This window comes from Helicoverpa armigera, chromosome 15, assembly GCF_030705265.1.
Source record: "Helicoverpa armigera isolate CAAS_96S chromosome 15, ASM3070526v1, whole genome shotgun sequence".
Taxonomy (NCBI): domain Eukaryota; kingdom Metazoa; phylum Arthropoda; class Insecta; order Lepidoptera; family Noctuidae; genus Helicoverpa; species Helicoverpa armigera.
The window spans coordinates 10,979,346-10,998,502 of record NC_087134.1 but is presented as its reverse complement, the minus strand read 5'-3'; the positions used below and the strand labels follow the sequence as shown (position 1 = coordinate 10,998,502).

Here is a 19,157-nt window from a genome sequence, read left to right as displayed (position 1 = left end):
TGTGAATTTTAGAAGTTAGGATACGGGGTCCCAATTTTATGTCCAGCTGTGTGTCGTTTTGACAACTGTCAAACGAGTGATGAGCGAAGCGAGCTAGTATGTACTTCTTCTATTCTATATATTTTCCGTTAAGAGGACGAATTGGAATTTTTGGCGCCAAGGATGTCAATTTTTCTCAGTAAATACAAAACGGATCAAAATACGACTTGGTTACCTGAAAGTTCATGATATAAACATGATTAGGTAACTTTTATAACAGAGAAAAATATATCAAACATACCTCTTTTTAAAAAGAGATTCACATATTATGGGCAAACGGGACCGATTAAAGCCTCTTAACTTTTTTAGTAGTTGAGTATATACATACTCTTTAAAATTGTAGAAGGATTTTTTATCAAATTATCATTTCTAAATAATAAAATTACAAAACCATTTTGTCGCTTACGACTTTTAGTTATAAGCTAGCGCGCGTATTGTTATCCTCGCCCCGCTCAGACGCTCCGACCCCTTTTGGCGCCTTAGATGCGCGTGCCGGTTATGGAATTATTGTTGACCAATTCCTCGCCTTAATCTAAAAATGTCATACAAACAACATGATGAACGATAAATTATTCTCAGAATATCTTTGGAATAATACTCAGAAAAATATGTATTACTCTTCGGGCAAAACTCCACCAAATCGTTTAGGCTATGTAACGTGCCAGAGAAGTTCTACACACACACAGGTACTCTCGAAAAACATTGACCTCCTTCTGACACTATCAGTAAAACAATACTTAATCAACAATTTATAATTCTCAAAAATAATCGTTCAGTTAGAGGTATATAATTGAACATACAAGGCTTAGGTTTAATTCCTCAGCCACCGCAACTGTTTATCACAAGATACCAATCTTGTCTACCGACTACCCATCGCAAATTACAGAAGAACTGCTTCGTTTCCAAGTATAGGTCACAGAGTCACGCATAGAACTAATTGCAAATAGCGAATATAGAGTACCAGGCTATCTGCCCATCTGAGATTGCCTTTCTAACACGCAATGTGGTTTACTCATGGAGTAGGGAAAGACGAGCGGAGAGACCATAATGCTGGTAGGTCAGGCACCTTCTTCTAGGTCAAATACGTATGAACAAAATGGCACCAATGGCATGGTGTGAACTTTGAGTGAAGCGTTTGGGTTCTTTGAGACATCTATCAACGATTTTTGGTATTACCTACAAAAAAAATTCGGGTCCAAAGAAGGTGTAAGAGCGAAGACAGTAACGTTCCTCTTCCCCGCTCACCCGCATTTTGGCTTGCTACTTTCTTAGGCGATTGCGTGGTGGCCTAGCAGGTAAAGGACCAACCTCTCAAGTATGAGGGCGCGGGTCAGGCAAGTACCAATGCAACTTTTCTAAGTTTGTATGTACTTTCTAAGTAACACCATTGACTGTGTTTCGGATGGCACGTTAAACTGTAGGTCCCGGCTATCATTGAACATCCTTGGCAGTCGTTACGGGTAGTCAGAAGAAGACCCCAACATGATTGGGAAAAGGCTCTGAGGATGATGACTTTCTTAGGCGATTTTCTTTTATGGCACCTCCGCTAGTCATGTTCTTCTCTATGGGTTCACTGCAGTAGGTATGTACGTCAATGAATAGTACTACACTTTGTCTTGCCACGTCTTGGGGAGCACGTAGATAGGAGTTTATGAGACGTTTTTGTTATGGAAAAGATTGCTATGGGTTTCCCTGAAGGATTAGGTTTTAGGAGTATTTTGTTTGTAGGTATGGGTACATTTGGTTATAAATAAAAATGATCCAAACCATGAAAACAAATGTTTCAACGGAGAAGGATTACTTATTACCCAAACTAGGATCGTATTGTTTTTCGAAAGACTTTTCAGTATTTTTATTCTATTCTATTCTTCTATTTTATTTCCACTGCAGATTTTTTATTGTTCTTCACTGATGAATGTGACTAGCGAGCTTTAAACCATTTTATTTAAGTTACGTGTAAATAAATTGAATTGCATTCGATAAATTGAATTTTCTCTCACTTTTCAACTTTCACACGTTTCAGCAAAGTTTTAAAACAAAGTTCTAACAGATGACGCTACTATTAAAAACATGTTTTATCTAAAAAGTTTAATTCAATATGATACTTAATGTATATTTATAATCGAATAATATTTTTCAGCCTGAATTATTTTGGAGGTTATAAGTTGAAATAAATCAGTATTTATTAAAAAAATATAAAAAGCTATGTTAAAATAAACGGAAGTTATAAACAATTTTTAATAATCAATCAGCATTTTTCACGTGTGCGTTTGTATTTATGTCTGTCTGTGGCATTGTAGCTACCGAACAGATAAAATGACTTATATTTTGTTATATTCTCGCGATAATTTCCTTCTCCTCAAATCAGATTACCCCTACCCTACATATTTAATTTAGGCTTGAGATGCAATGTCATATATGAGTATGTACCCGTATTTTAACTCTTCAAAAATCAAAAAGAGCTTCTGAAGATAAGAAGATTTCAAGACTTCTGTCTACAAGAAGACGAAGAAGACAAACTGGCACATTCGGGCATTAGTAATGTAATGTACTAAATGTTTTGTATTCATGGTGTACGTTTCGTTACTAAATCCTGCGTGTGCGCATTCTACAGTCAAGAAAATGGAACGAAAACTTTGGACATTGGGTAAAGTAAATGTATCTGATAATTAAGTGGTAAATAATTAAAGTATTTGAAAATATCATTTGTTAGGTACTATTTTCGAAATTTGTAGAGACGTAATTGAGTTTTAAGACCTATAAAATTGTAACCATATTTGAAACAAATAAATTATATTCTACTAGCTGGTGCCCGCGACTTCGTCTGCGCAGGTTTAGTATTTCGAACAATATGTTTACAAATTGTAGCCTATGTGTTATTCTGATGTATAAGCTATATTACTGTAAAGTTTCATTAAAATCCATTCAGTAGTTTTTGCGTGAAAGAGTAACAAACATCCATACATCCATACATCCATACATACAAACTTTCGCGTTTATAATATTAGTAGGATTACAATGTTTTTCTATAACTTTATATAAATTACAAAAAAATAGATAATGTAGCTTATAAAAATGTTACTCTGATGCTTGCTGTATTTCTGCCAAGTCTATCAAAATAATTTCAGCCGTTAAAATGAGAGTTTCAAAATTGTATATTAAGGTTTAAATGAATAAATAACCAGATGACAAAGTCAAGGTCAAAGCTTTTTAATTTGTGTTCATAGGTTACAAAGATGTTACTACATAATATTTGTTTCACTATGACTTACTCGTAGAGCTAAGCTACCTATCATGCTGCGGGTTGTTCGAAAGAGATACCGCGGCCCTGGTACATAAAAGGCCTATGACGGAACACGACCGTTTTTAGTCAGTAAGAGTCTGACACTCCCTCACCGCTGCTAACCCACAGCGGGAGGGGTCATTTGATGATTTTTGACGTCGTTAAAAAAAAAAACAAAAAGCTACCTATCATGTATCGTTATGAATATATTTTTTCATAACATTATAATATAGATTTACGTCTTTATTACACACGGCTTATGTCGAAAGATTCAGAAGCCTATAAGAATAAACGGCCATATTGCTTGTACGAAGGAAGACAAAAGTAATATCGGGATACAGGCATCTTGTAAAATGAAGTGCTTCGTACACGCTGAAGTATATTGTTTCTGATAAGGAATATTATATTATAGGGAATATTTTTTTCTTTACATAACAATATGAAGTATGTAATGTGTTTTTTGTAATGGTATAATCTTCTGCCAGCCGTTTTAGTAGCGTCCCGTGGGGGATGTTTCTAGCGAATTGAAAATTGGCGTTATAACAGAATAAATGTTTTTCAAATACAACCAGCAGTTCTTGAGATTAGAAAACAAATAATCTCTTCAGTTATGTACAGTAGATATCTATTGAAACTGCTTTCAAAACCGTCAACTAATTTAAAATTTCTAAGCATTCAATTTCCAAAAACAATCTTGTTTTTAAACTCAAAAATCCAAAAACAAACCCAATTCGTACTGAAACGGCCAAATTCTCCATCTACCCGGCTATAGACCGACTCATTCAGGTAAACCGGGTAAAAATAACTTCCCGGTTAAAATTAGCGGCGCGCCGGTGACCCTACCTTTTACTACGAAGATGAGTAGAGTGGGTGTCGTCTAAAACGGCGCGAGTTCAGGTGTAAACACATTTGTTACACTTCACGCGTTTGTGTTATGGATTCACGCGTTTGTGTTATGGATTCACGCGTTTTCCAATACGTATACGAAGTTATTTAAGTACAATGTTCATTAAATAGTAATTTTTCTTAAAACGGTTTTGAGCTGATAACAACAGGTTTTAATTTATACAAATATTTTTTTTTAATGAGCTAATCCTAAGAACTAATGGTTTAATTTAAAAAAATGTTTTGATTCATGTTTCTTTGTCTAAACCGGGTAAAAATAACTTCCCGGTTAAAATTAGCGGCGCGCCGGTGACCCTACCTTTTACTACGAAGATGAGTAGAGTGGGTGTCGTCTAAAACGGCGCGAGTTCAGGTGTAAACACATTTGTTACACTTCACGCGTTTTTGTTATGGATTCACGCATTTTCAAATACGTAAATAATAATGAAGTATGTAATTAAGTTAAAGATACGATTTACGAGTTTAATGTTAAGTTAAAAAGTTAAATATCATAAAGCTCTGAAGACTTTTTTTGGACGATGAGCTAATGTCAGGAACTACCTACTGGCTGGTCTGATCTGAAAATTCAAATTCAAATTTTCATTGATGTTTCTTCGTATACAGGACATGTATTGAATAATGGCTATACATAGTTATTTACCTTTTACTACGAAGACAAGCTAAGTTGGTTCGTCGTTTAAAACGGCGTGAGTTCAGGTGTAAACACATTTGTTACACTTTACGCGTTAGTGTTACAGATTCACGCGTTTCTGATACACAATGAAGTATCTTAAGCCGAATACCCGTAGTTGAAATGTTAAATAAAACTTGTCAGTGTTTCTAAGTTTTCAGTTCTATGTTGAGGAAAGTGAAATGAAATGAAATCGTTTATTTTGCAAGTTGGACATTACATCACTTTGGACTTTTACACGTCACAAAACTTTTAAAGACGCCAGGATTTCATTTTATTTATATTATAAAGCTTGGAGATTCAGTCAAAGAGTGCTTGAACAAGCTAACATAAAGACAAAAAAACAGTGTTAAATAGGTAAGTCGTTTACTATTGTTAGTTACTTTGTAATCAAAAGCTATTCTTTATATAAAAATCTCATCGTATCTCAGTTCTGCAGTTTTAACATGAATGAGTAAAAAAGTTATCTGTGGTAACAAATTACCCGAGGTCTCGGTAAATTAAAGTACATGTTCGACTTACATGTTTGTTATTAATTAACCAATAAATAATACCTATCTAATAAAACACCGTCGTAGGTTCCTTATGGATGATATTGTGCAAACATTTGCAAACACACATTATAATTTCAAAATTAATTATAATGAATAATAAAGGATAACGAACACCTTCGTTAAATGTTCTCAATTTTCAAAATGAAGCTTCATTATTCTTGGTCAACTGAGATTTTAAGGATTTTCAGTACTGATGTACGGTACAGCCCTAAACTTCTGAATGGTGACTGAAAATAACATTTTATTCCATGTCATGAGATTTTAAGAAGAATTCTGTACTAAGGGCTGATTTTTCAATACTCAGATAACTTCTAAATAAAAATTGCGAGTTGGCAGCTTATTTATAGAAAATATTTCACAGCTATTTTTATTTCACAGACAAAACTTATCTTACTATTGAAAAATCAGCCCTTAATATATGTAAACCATTCAATAACACAAAAGAAAACGCATTCACAAATCACACAGTACTAAAAATACTACTAAGTCTTACAATATTCTATCGCAAAAGCTTCAGAAAGCGACCTAAGGTAAAGAGCCCCGTTGTTGACCCCACCTTGACCGACGAGGAGCTAAGCTATCGATTCCGTTTTCATATGGCAGGTACACAAACAATCGGTTGTAGCAACCTGCTATTTAGAGTGGGTAGGTCAATACTTAATGTTGGGTTCGAAGATTATTTGCTATAGTTTTATGTGAAACTTATTTTGTGGTGCAGTAGGGTTACTGTTGTTTTATATGCCGTGACGAGAATTTGTATAACGCTCGTATGTATCGTCATGTGTCACCTCTGAAGTTTTCTACAATCCTTGTTTACCTACAATGTACTGTAATGTTAACCTAACTATTTATTTGCATTGAATTGCATTGTATTTACCTTTTATTTTTGTGATCACCTATCCTTTAAAAAAAACTTTTTTTCTTATAGCCTGTTTCGAGAATAAAATCAGGCAACGATATCTCATATATTTTTTGATATATACTTATACGTATGTATATACATATACCAAAAAAATCACATTTGTTGATCACAATCAAAATTACTCGAAACTGATCCAAGATTTGTTGTTCAAACCCGAAACAACTCGAAATAGTTCCAAGATTCCAGCTCAGCGTAGGTCACAGCTGCCTAACTACGCGATAAGCTAACGACCTATCGATACTAAGTGCCGCCTGTGGTCATTTGTGGCCTTATCCCATAAGTTACGACTGACCGTAACTGCAGTTGCAACCGATAGGAGATTAGAATGCATTGATTACCTTGTGTTGTCGTAAATGTCTCGGAAGGATCCTATTGGTTTGGTATAAATACAAGATTATAAAATCTATTAGACAATTATTTATTGAATTGTTTCTTCAAAAAATCAAGTCATATTGCAGCAATTATTGTAATATGATTATAGCTGGAACTTTTCTTTAATTTTTTCCATAAGTAGGTATTTGCCTATTTTTCATGAGTATTTCGCAAGTTATGCAAGTCTCGTGTAACACGGTCGAGGCCATTGACATCTCTGGTCATAATTCTTGTTATAAAAAAAAATCAGAAAACAAATAAATCCAAATAAAATATAGTTCTATAAAACATTCTGATAATCACAGCATTAGATATGTCGGAGGCGTCATCAGGATGGCACTATCGTCCGACATCAGTTAGGGTAATCGAGCAAAGAGATAACTCAAAGAAACTCAAAACTCAAACAAACTAAAAACTCAAACGCTTATTCAAATTAGTCAGAACAAAAGACAGCCCCCAAAATGCCCGCCCTTCGCCACTTCCTATGTGTTTTGTCTGGGGAGAAGAAATGGCGGAACAAACTCCCCAGCAACACATGTCTGTCTGTTAGGTTAGAAGAACCATTACAATACAAAAATCTCAAGACACTTTACAATAAGTTTAGGTACTACAACGCTAGGCAATAACACTAGATACACTACACGTAACGAAAGGCAGTAACGCGACGACTCCACGAAGACTCGACGAAGCCTCGACCAAGACTGAACCAAGACTGAGCTCCGCGGACGCCACGCTGACCGCCACGACTCTGCCAAGCGCGCCAAAATGTTGTTTCACCGGAAACGCCACCAGAGGGCGCGCTTGCGTCTCGTTTGGTGTCCGTACTATTGACTCTCTCCGACAGATATATAAGCCATCTGTACATAACTTACCGCGCCATAAAAAAATGCGCAATACCGAATACCATTTCTTAACTTCTCCAAAGCCCCTAAGCTCCTTGGTACTTTAAAATTCCCCTGTCGAAGTACCGATAAGCCGCCCAAAGAAGTGTCTTGGCCCTTTGACAGCGGATGATGAAGGTTAAAAATATACGCATAAGTTGTTGGCGGTTAATTTAGCTGGGGATACGGCAAAAACATGATGCATGATACATTATGTACCTTTTTGAGGACGTCTGGGCAGTGACAAGGGCAAAAAATAGTTTGGATGACCTTTATTTATTTGACTTGTTCTTGTATAAGGTTTTCGCAATAATATGCCAAGAGTTCAGAAGATAGGTGACATAACGCTGTACTGGATCGTTAAAACTATATAGTACCGGTTGCAAGAATATAAATTTTGAAATGATCTGATTGAAAGCAAGAAAAAGAAAGAAGAACATGACATGACAAATTGCTAACCCGCATTGAGCAAACGTGGCATACGTCTCGGCATGAGAAAAGGCCTGTGCCCTGCAGTGGGACAGTAAAAAAGCTGACAAGAGAAAATAAAGATGAGAATAATGAGAATAATCATGAACAAAGTCACGAACCAAAGCCAGCGACCATAAAATGCAGCACAGAAATCCACATTTCACTTCAAAATGAAACCGCCCACTTCTCATAATAACCAAATGCAGCATTTAAACTCTTGAAGCACTCAAACTAGGTTGGACTGAAACATACATTGTACTTGTTGCGTTAAATAGGTCAAACAGAAGTAGTACAATGCGAATTGTGGCTCTCCACCAGACAAGTTAGGATACGACGCAGATAGAATGAGATTATTCCACAAACTATTTGTAACAGTATTAAACTTAGCCGTAAATGTTTTGTATGAAAATGTGGGCCTATTGTTGGATTTTCAAGATGTGGAATAGTTTTGCTGTGTCAGTTTGAAACGGGGTTTCTGCAGCTGTGTGATTTTCTTCAACTTAAATTAGCTTCGTGTTGTCTGAAGTTTGATCTTTGAGCTTGCCGGACTTCAAGGGTGATGGAATAGATTTGAATTGTGTGTATGCACCCACCATGTTTTGTGTTGGTTCACACCTGAGCACACCCTACGCCTCGTTGTCCGATTTCCTATTCTCAGTTTTCAGATAGGTACCGTACCGTTTAGCATTATACTTCGGAAAACCCACCACAGCCAACCAATTTGGATTCGGACTTTAACATTTTTCTTACACTCTTCTTCACATCAATACGGCAAAATTAAAAACGGACCAGCAGGACAAATAACCCAAAATACAATCTAGCCATCATGCACCAATCCCATCTTCCTTGTTCTCAGGTAAAGTAGACGAGAAGGCGACGCAGCTACATGCAATAGCGTCGTTAAAGGTGCTGCTTGAAGCCACGCGGCCGACCGCGGGCGGGGCTGGCGCGGCCGCTGCGAGGCACTCGGCAGCAGTCGCGCAAGCCAAGGAGACGCCCCTGGACCTGCCCAACGGCGGGATCGGGGATGTCCAGTTAGATGCTATAGAAGAGGTAAGAATGTATACATTTTGTAGGCAGTATTTTTTACATTGCCGCTTATAAGTAAGTACTATAAAATATGTGATCCATTTTCAGTTTTCTGATGGACTTTGTTATTTTGTTTTGAATCATTACAATAGGTATAATGATGACGAGGATGATGATGTTTGAAGATAAATTTGTACCTAGATCAGCGAGTAAACTGGGTAATGCAACGGCCAGAAAACCAGTGATGTCAAATGCCAATCAGATCTTATCATACATTGGACAACTAAATCTTCAAGACCCAAATCCACAACATACAAATTACTCAGTTCCTTAATAGAAAAACTGGGACGATTGTGCTCAAAATCCTGTCATATCAAGATAAACGTAACCTTTGTTCGATCCTAGAGATTTATGGTCCCGGCAATGTCCTTCCTTCTGCAGAATGTGGCAAATGATTAATTGACTCAACGACCTGAATCATGGACCCAGTAATATGCGCAGTTGGTTATGGAGTTTTTGTTAGCACCTATTCGGTTTTTTGGTCACCCCACAGATTTCTCGCGTTGGCCCTGAAAATGAAATGTGTTAAAGTGATGTATGCGACTGTTTCGGTTGTTTGGGCGAGCAAACATGTCGTGATATCTGAATTGTGTTGTTTGTTTAACAAATGTGTTACATCCTGAGTTTTGGATCGGAATGAAATTGGTATATTAACAGTGTGAAAGTGAAGTTGATATAATAACAGAAAATTGTCTGTATCATCTTGACTTTTATGGGAAAGATTAAAAACGCCTTATACCAAACATTCACCCCCTAACTTATAAACGTGAATTAAATATAAGTAATACTTAAGGGCTGTTTAAGAAAATTCTTACTTGTAAACCTTGCTTAAGCATGTCTTAACTAACATTTAATCACTACTTAAGACTTTAAGCAGTGATTAGTTAAAATGTTGCTTAGAAGGTGATTAGAGATTTTATAAGTAAGGGGGTCAATGTTTATTTCAGAGCCTGATCTAAGGTATAGTCCATTGGAATTTTCCTCTTGCCAGTACAGAGAGCTTACCATCCACATAATCATTACTTTTAACATTATTTTCGTAATTAATTTTCTGACATCTCGTATCCCTCCATTACGCACTGCCATTCATGTCTGACAATACAGATTTAAATCCAAATGGTTCTACAAATCCCCGATCCCGGTATGATAAATATTCGTCTTTTGTTTTTGTTTCAAATCGACATTGACGGCAGAGATGTGTGCCAACTGGGATTATATGGAGCCAGTCAATCACTTGTACGTCGATACAAATGCTTCTAACATTTCAGAAATAATTTTGATGAGGTTTTTTTTCATTATGCTGTCTGAACGTTTTTAGATCTATTTCGTAAGTTTTGAAATTCCAATGCATATGTTTACCGACTTAAGTTGGTAAATCCTGACTGTTAAAACCGAAGATTACTAAATTGCTACTATACCTAGCCAAATATTTTAGCCATACAAAGAACATAAAACATGTATATCACAAATTATAGCTTTACCTGTCTTCTGAAGAGACGCGTTACGAAAATACAGTGAAAGAGACATCCCGACATATGTGTAACATCCTTCTTTTTCAGAACTGCATTCCGGATCCCTTTTAATATTCCAGCATTCTTTACTGAAAGAAACTTACATGTCCAGTACTATAATTACCAGGTAAAGGAACTGGGCCTAGGCAGTAATAAATCTAAAACGGTTATGTTCCCGACAGGCCCAGCCCAAATACCTTGTTCCTGTAAAACTTTTCATAATAACTGTTCTCTCAACTATGTAAAGGTTTATGCGTGGGTCTCCATAATAGAATGCCAAAATTGGGTCCTCGTGATGGTACCAACCCTTTGTAGTTAAATTTATTGTGTTTTAACCTAGTTTCGTGCCTTACCGCCTGTTTTAACTTTGAAATAGTTTTTCTTTTATGAGGTTAGAATTTAGTAGTATTGAGGTATCTGTTTTTAACATCCAATCTGCTGTTTTTGACGGTCATGTCGGAGTATTTAGGTGTTTCAAAGATACGTGCCCCTTTCGGCTGATAGCTACGCTGTAAATCCCTAATTTACTGCACCTTTCTCTCAGATACTTGAAATGTATAAAGCTCTCCAAAATTATTGTCAGATCATGTTGTCAGGCAAATAATAAAATTGTGTCCTATTTGCTCCACATAAACTCCACAAAAATGAAGGCATTGAGTAGGATTAATTAATTTAATTATATGCGTGTTCTTTCCTCTTGTTTCAGATAGGGGACCTGGACGAGGACACGACGCCGCTGGACATGTCGTGGCCGTCAGGGTTCCGCAAGCGAGTGACGTATCTGTTAGTCGCACCCATTGTCTTCCCGCTCTGGATGACCCTCCCAGACACTAGAACTCCTAAAGGTAATCAATATTTAAATTCAATTGGCTGGAGTATATTTCCATCCTTAACAGTTTGGGTTTGATTATGTTGGTTATATTCTCATCCCTAAATATTAAGGACTCTTTGAAGGACTCTTGGCAAAATAGAGTCGCAGAAAAGTGTATCGATGTACCTATAACGATGATTATGGTGGTTTTAAAATTGTTCACTTGATAGAGTATTTAAAACAAAGTGGATCTTAAACGTTTTTGCTAAGCAGCATACATGATAACAATTTAGTAAAATCTATTGAGACCTTCTTAGTTTTGGATATTGGAAAAAAGCAAGGAATGTTCAATGTCACGTATATTAACATACCTTCATTTTGTTTCCAGGGAAAAGATTTTTCCCCGTAACATTTATAGGGTCAATAGTTTGGATAGCTTTCTTCTCCTACCTGATGGTGTGGTGGGCGAACGTGGCGGGAGCGACGGCCCACGTGCCTCCCGAGGTCATGGGGCTGACGCTCCTGGCTGCGGGGACCTCGGTACCTGACCTCATCACGTCCGTCATCGTGGCCAGAAAGGGTTTTGGAGACATGGCCGTCTCCAGCTCAGTTGGCAGTAATATTTTTGATGTTACTGTTGGGTAAGTGTTTATACCTACATATCTTGTTTATTTTTTTGAAAATTTTGGACTTTATAAAATATAATTGTAGGTGAACACTTTTTCATGCTTACTTTAGGTTTATTTCATGTATTGAGCCTGAGAGTTCGTAGACGATTGAATCCTTAAGCACAACAAACAGTTTGATAATTTTGACATAAAAATAAGATCATCAAAATTCGCCATTACGTAAAGAAACGATATCTGCATTACTTTACATTAAACTTACACCAAAACTTACACCAACGAATATTAAAACAGACATTATCTTTAGCGTTAAGCATTGCAGTACAAACTTCGAATTCCCAGTCTGCACTGCAGCTCTTCGCCTCAAGAGAAATACAAACTATTTGATAAATGCTATTTCAGCTATTGCAACCCAAATTGATATTTAAGCTGGCCACATTCCGCCTGTCGAATACTTTACACAAGAATCTCTTACGGGAACTCCTGCATGGTCGTGCCAAATTTTCGGCTCTAAAGAGTTATACGACTTTTGGGAAAAATAGGGTTTCTCTTTGATGGAATTCTTATTTTATCATCATGATTATTTCAGCTGGAAACTGTGGTGTATCTAAGCTTAATTTAATGTCGTATTTTTAGGTAGATTTAGGTAATTACACCAGCGTCTCGTAAGCCACTTCACGCACTCGAATAAAAAGCAGCCTCAATTTTTTAAACCCAACCATTACTACCAATTGGATCAGGACTCTCAACAAACAAACAAACAAACTTCAGTTTTATAATAACAATAAAGATTTTCAATTATTTCAGTCCTAATTCAAAATAAAACCTCGGAAAACTTTGTTCCTTAAGTATAAAAGACCCAAATCTTGCTCAACAATATATAATCAAGAATGTTTATAATTGGGGGAAAATATTTGGCCGATTCCTCGAGCGTCATTAATATGAACATGATTGTATTCTCTGATTAGCTATGGGAATAATCTGAATTGCTTTCATAAAATACCTGTACCATAATATTATCGTATTGGAAATAAGGTTTTATGACTTTATGAAAATACAAAAAAGTATTTATTCTAAATAACGGTGCTTCTTTTTGAAGTATGCTTCTATCTCATTTATAAAAAAAATCTGATCTCTATATGAAATCAAAACTTCATTAGTTAGGTAGTTGCTTGCTGGGTACCTCTTTTCGTTTTGGATAATAAGGCATTTCTTGTATTAAAATCATCCCATTATAAGGACAGTGGGAGGAACGGACAGACGTTTACGAACTAAAATGCACCTTCGTTTCATATAGAGCGCAACGCTGTAGTAACTGTTTTGAAGAACCCCGTAGCCCTAAATAACCAGGCATGCTGTTTTATTCAAGAAAGTAATACTAGAGACCTCTAATTTCCCAATATGTACAGTACTAACAAGATATATAAAATCATCAGCTTCTCACTCCGAGCTACAAAATAAATAACGTAATCAAATGGGAACTTCGCGAACTGTGTTCTTAGATAAGAAAATTCTTAACTGTACACACCTTAAATAACGGACGCCATCTTAAGTGCTTACCTACTCAGCTTGGAGCGAAGCCAAAACCGAGGGTAGATGTGAAATTGCTGGCTTTTTCTGCGCAGAGCAGATGGTAGGAACTGCGGATGTATTTTAAAAGTGTTGCAAATGCATCGGGGTTTTTGTAGTCAAGAAGTCATTGGTATTCTGGTCTCCTGGCGGTGTTTTCTGAGTTTTCGCAAAATTATGATATGAGTTTTTAGGTTGTCAGGTCTTCTTCTTTAGTGTCGATGACATGTCATATATTGAGACTACACTATGTCAGCCCAATATGCCGCCACAGCGAGAGCACGTCTTGAAAAATGCCTTTACAGATCTGTCACACTAACTGATTTTTGTAGGAGAACCGACAGTATGCACGCGACACATTGTCACAATATGGGCAGAAAAAATCTGTCGTACAATAACAGGCGTCTTCTACACAAACACGTGAGACACAGAGAGTGCACTCTCAACTCTAAGATACATATACTTAGCTAGGTCTTCCCCGCGGTTTCACCCACGTTCTGGGAGAAACCCTTGCCGCAAACTCAAAAAATACCCCATGTCCTTTCTCAGGCTCTACAATATCTTCGTTTAAATCGCTTTAGTAGTTTTTGCGTAGTTTAGCGTAATATTAGTAAGTACATATTACTTTTACTGCATCGAAAATTGTATTAGTTACCTTGGTATACAAGGGTTTCTTACAACAATACCTTGCCCTCTTAACCTTGTATGAACTCTTGAACTTTGTGAGCTGGCACCCACCTGACACCGTCGGCCTTGTAACACTAATTTTATATTTGATACCTACCCTTCACAATACGGTTTATATAGAAAGCATTGATTTTAAGTTAAAAATATACTATTTTTTCCAAAGATATTTTTTCAATTCTACATATGTTTGTTTCCTAATACTTTCATGGCAACTAAGAATCCACATATACCTAGTGCAAACTTTTAGTCGGCCAATATTGCTCATAAATCAATATGGAGATGAATAAGTGTACACATTGCAACGATCAGGTATCCGGCCAATTTAAGATCGACTTAAAAGTTTGAATTCACAATTACCTCAAATCAGCCAACAATCAGAACAACTATCGGCCGACCTATCGATTCTGAAGTTTGCAAATTGCAATATCTAAGTGTAAACAAAAATCGAACAAAAACAACAGCTAACATCAATGTTCCACTACTCAAAACAAACGACTAAGAACTCAAAAGTCCAACCAAGCAAATTGATTACAATAGAAGCAATTGTGTTAATCGGCCATTTAAGAAATATGCAGAGGCCTGTTACGAAAATATCGAAAGGCATGCCATGCTTACATAACCGGGTCACAGGATAAGATCTCTGACCCAATTTTGTAAGTATTTGAACCGGATCACCCCTTGAGAGCCGAAACAATACATTTACTTTAAACATTTCGTCTGAATGTAGTCATAAGCAGATGATTTTCCTTGTTATATTATCTTCGAATATATGCTTAGGAATGGGTTCCGCCATATTGGCTGAAGACATTGTAGGTCGCAATTTCGAGAAGTTTTAGGAGAGATGTAACGTGCAAATAGACTACTTTAATAGATAGAAATCAATAATTTTAAATTTTATGAAAGTTGGGAAGGATATATCTCTGCGTGTATGCATTTTAAGGTAACAAATTAAAGTAAATAGTTTCTGTATTTTCAACCTGCAAAGGCCTATTTGAAGTAAAAACTTATCAAAAGGCCAAAACGGAACCTGTAACTGAGACTCCACTGTCTATTCGTCTGTCTACCAACAGGCATGTATCTCATGAATCATGATAGGTATTAGACGTTTTTCTATTGCCGCTATAACAAATAATACTACTATTATCGGTATTATTTTACATAACGTACGTTTTTGTAGTAAGCCATGAAGTAATTATAAATTCGTTTGAAATAATTTGCACTGTTTCTATGAGCTAAACCGCAATACTGACCACAGACCCGATGCATACAGACCAAATCTAGCTCGCATTTGGCAAAACGCATCATAATGTATTTGGCACTATGCATATTTGATTTTGCCAAACGGTGAAATACTCCTAAACTAAGTGTAGGCTTTGTGAGGTCTTCAAATTATTATGAAGCCACAAAGCCACTTAGTTGTTCAGTCGGACAAAATTGCTGGTTTAAAAGGTGCATTGGTAATATTTATTGGAACTCGCATGTATGGAAATGCATGTGACTGCATTGTGAGGTCTCAGGTTCGATACCCGGGCTGAAGAAACTACAGCTGGATATTTTAGAGTTCAGTTTGTTTTTGTAATTAAATCTGATTCAAGTCTGGTCCTAGTCCTTTCTGATAACGAAATATGTCAATTTGTTATTTAGGTAATTAGTACCAAGAAACAAAAAGCTTTTGGAGTTCTACATCAGAGAGTACTATCGCTGATCTAAAACAACAAGATTATAGTAACAAAATAACCGCTAAACCCGCCTAAGATTTATCGAAATAATCCCTAACTTAACCAAAAGTTATAAACTGCTAGTTAATCGCCTTATTCCTTCTAAACCTCTAACCCTAAACAATTGTAGATCAAGAAACCGCCGTATAAATCCTTCTGAACAAACGTTATGAATAGCGGAATATCTTCAATAACAATCTTAATGCTATAGACATAGAGTCGTATTTTGAACAACAGATTAATGCTTTATATCAGGTATATAAAATTCGTAAACGGGAGGACTTTTAAGTCTTCTAGACACTGCAGACTAAACAGACGGCCAAAAGTTGACGGTTCGCAATTTTTTTAAAGAACATTTTGATTCCAATCCAAGTTTTCAGTCGGTCTGATACCGGCTAAATACCTGATCTTTGTAATGTGCGTCCTACCATTCATCTTCATACTGATCTATGAGCCCAAGCAGACTATCGGCCGACTAAAAGTTTACAGTGTGCACTCTTATAGGACCTCTAGTGGAGGGGGTACTATCGCAATGCAGTTTGCAACTATTTTGCGATTTGTCTTCAAAACGTATTTCGTATTTGGGTCAGGCTTGAGAATAATTTTCTTTAGTAAAATGTGTATTTTTCTCGATTCTCCTTTGTTTGTGAGTGGCCTGGTTTTAATATTTACTGCTGACTTTAATTTGAAGGGGTTATTGAGCTTTTTTATAACGCGACAGTTAGTTTAACATTTGAGTAAGTTTCCTTGCAAAATAAATTGAAGCATGAGTATTAATTGTTCTTGATAAATCCCTGCGGTTTTGTCCACATCTTCGGGAAACTAGATAAAAAGCCTACCGAATCTAATCTTTTCATGATAGAGTACCACATGCAAACTTATAGGCAGGTACTTTTACCCTTTGTGATGTAAGTATATCACCTATTCAAGGAACTGTCGCGGCAAGCAAAGATCAGTCAACTTATAATGTTTCTTAGCCATAAGCCACTTTAACATAATTCATAGTAATTTCGTACAGTTTATTTTTTACAATAAACACGAATTCGCCATAAAAGAAAGTCGGCCATTTTAAATACGATTTAAAATATTACCGTTCGTGTCGGCCGCCATTTTATTAAAAGATTTGTTTTCAGAACGCGATCAAAATTTGTTTGTTTAACTATGACATAGTGAAGCAATTTTTAGTTTCTGTTTTTACAACTGTGTACCTCGTTGGTCTAGTAGCATTGTGTGACTGCTGTGCACGACGTCTCGGGTTCGATTCCCGGGTTGGGTTGAAATCGCTTTTTGGGTTTAACAAAGTAGCCCGGAGTCCGGAGAAGATCTTGAAGTTACACCCCCGTACCTGGGTTGTCACGTAGAGCTGCGGCGTCCCCGAATGCTACTCAGTAGTAATAGTTGTTACAATTCTACGTCAGAGGCAGTCTAGCAGATTTGAGAAAACTCTGACACCTGGGCTTGCAAGTTAGGAAATATACGCTCCAAAAATGTTTGTGCTTCAGTACAGTAATATTTGGCTATATAAATACATACAATGTATGTATGTAGCGATTTCGCTATGATATTAATAGGTAAGTATGGTGTATATGAATTACAAGCAATAAATAAAATCACCCCAATTTCGCGAACGACCTCACATAAAAAGCGATTAAGTTACAAAGTTTAGAAATAAGTATATATGGTAAAATACCGGAATACATATTTTATAACATCTGCAAAATAAATATGCAATTTTACATTTTACAATTTTACTTTTATATTGACGTCAAAACTACACTGCGTTGTAAAGCTGTAAAATGGCTTTTTGGTACAGTTTTATGTATATCTTTGAAATCATAATGAAGTAAATATATTATTTCAATGTAATAATTTGAAATATATAAAATTACCAAAATGATAAGCCCTTACAGCACTTCTACACCAGCAGATTTTGCGCTCGTTTTCTTTACGCGTGACTCAAAAATTATCTCTCGACTTCATTAAAATCTGACCCATACGATCCACTCGGAAAAAATCGAATGAAAAATCCGATATTGTCCAACGTTTCACTATCAGTCTTAAGGCCACTTAAAACTGGGGTAAGAAAAATAACCAGCGCGGAGTGACCCCAGCAAACTCACCTTAAGCACCCCTGCCCGAAACTACGATAAAAAATAACACTATGATATTTATCAACATAATTCGGCCCACGACCTCGCTCCAAATATCGTCAGAAACAAATGCCAACTACAGTCACAACAAAATGTTGAACACACCGTGCTTATGTACAACAATGTTTTTTATTGGCATTATGTTCAACAATGTTGGACTTTTAGCTACCGTGATTTATAAATTGGTAAATGTTAGCTGCTTTTGGAAAGTTTTTATTAAATGTTGAGCGGTTCTGCCTTGTATGGTGATTGATCTGCTGATCGCATGCCTAACTTTGCGTCCTGGGTCAACCGAAAGAATAATGTTAAGATTTTTTGTGACGTAAACTGTCGGGATTTTTGCCTTGTCAATAGCAATAAGATTTGTACTACGTAGTTTTGAATAAACTGTGTATCAAGCCGATTACTATATATTCTTTGTCATTAAATAAAGCTTTGACATCAATACCTAGGGGTTATGAACTCCTTGCAACCTACCGTGTCCCTAAGCCGTAACATTTTAAAAGTTCAGCCTTCTCTATTACAGAACACAAAAGAACAATAGCGAACTATAAAATCCAATAAATTATAGCTAATCCGATTTTATGATCTCTCAACGGTAACCTTCTGAAATGTACTTGTAAGAGCTAATAAAACTTTCAACTAATATTTTTACAACTGACGTGACCCAGTTTGAACTAGTTTGGACAACAATAACTAAAGTTAGTAGCTGGGTAGTACCCGCGGCGCCCGCATGAAAAGTTTTTAATTTTCCGGAATCTGACCATGTCCAAATACACAAGAAGAGAGTCTATGTTTGCGAAAAAATCTGTGACTTTGCGACTGAAAATTCCATATAGATATAGGATTTCTGTATAACAGAAAAACTCTGTAATTCTTGACTAACGTTAAGCTTGAC

General features: G+C 36.4%; 1 protein-coding gene across 4 annotated transcripts in view; it reads left to right on the top strand.

Annotated features, from left to right (window-relative positions):
• LOC110379729 (sodium/potassium/calcium exchanger Nckx30C) overlaps positions 1 to 19,157 on the top strand; it is a 76,459-nt gene that overhangs the window by 51,395 nt on the left and 5,907 nt on the right. For all 4 annotated transcript variants that reach the window (XM_064037986.1, XM_064037985.1, XM_064037984.1 and 1 more), the window contains 3 exons: positions 8,955 to 9,151; positions 11,405 to 11,543; positions 11,898 to 12,150. In XM_064037986.1, the coding sequence (XP_063894056.1) occupies positions 8,955 to 9,151; positions 11,405 to 11,543; positions 11,898 to 12,150 (589 nt within the window). The remainder of the gene's footprint in view (positions 1 to 8,954; positions 9,152 to 11,404; positions 11,544 to 11,897; positions 12,151 to 19,157) is intronic.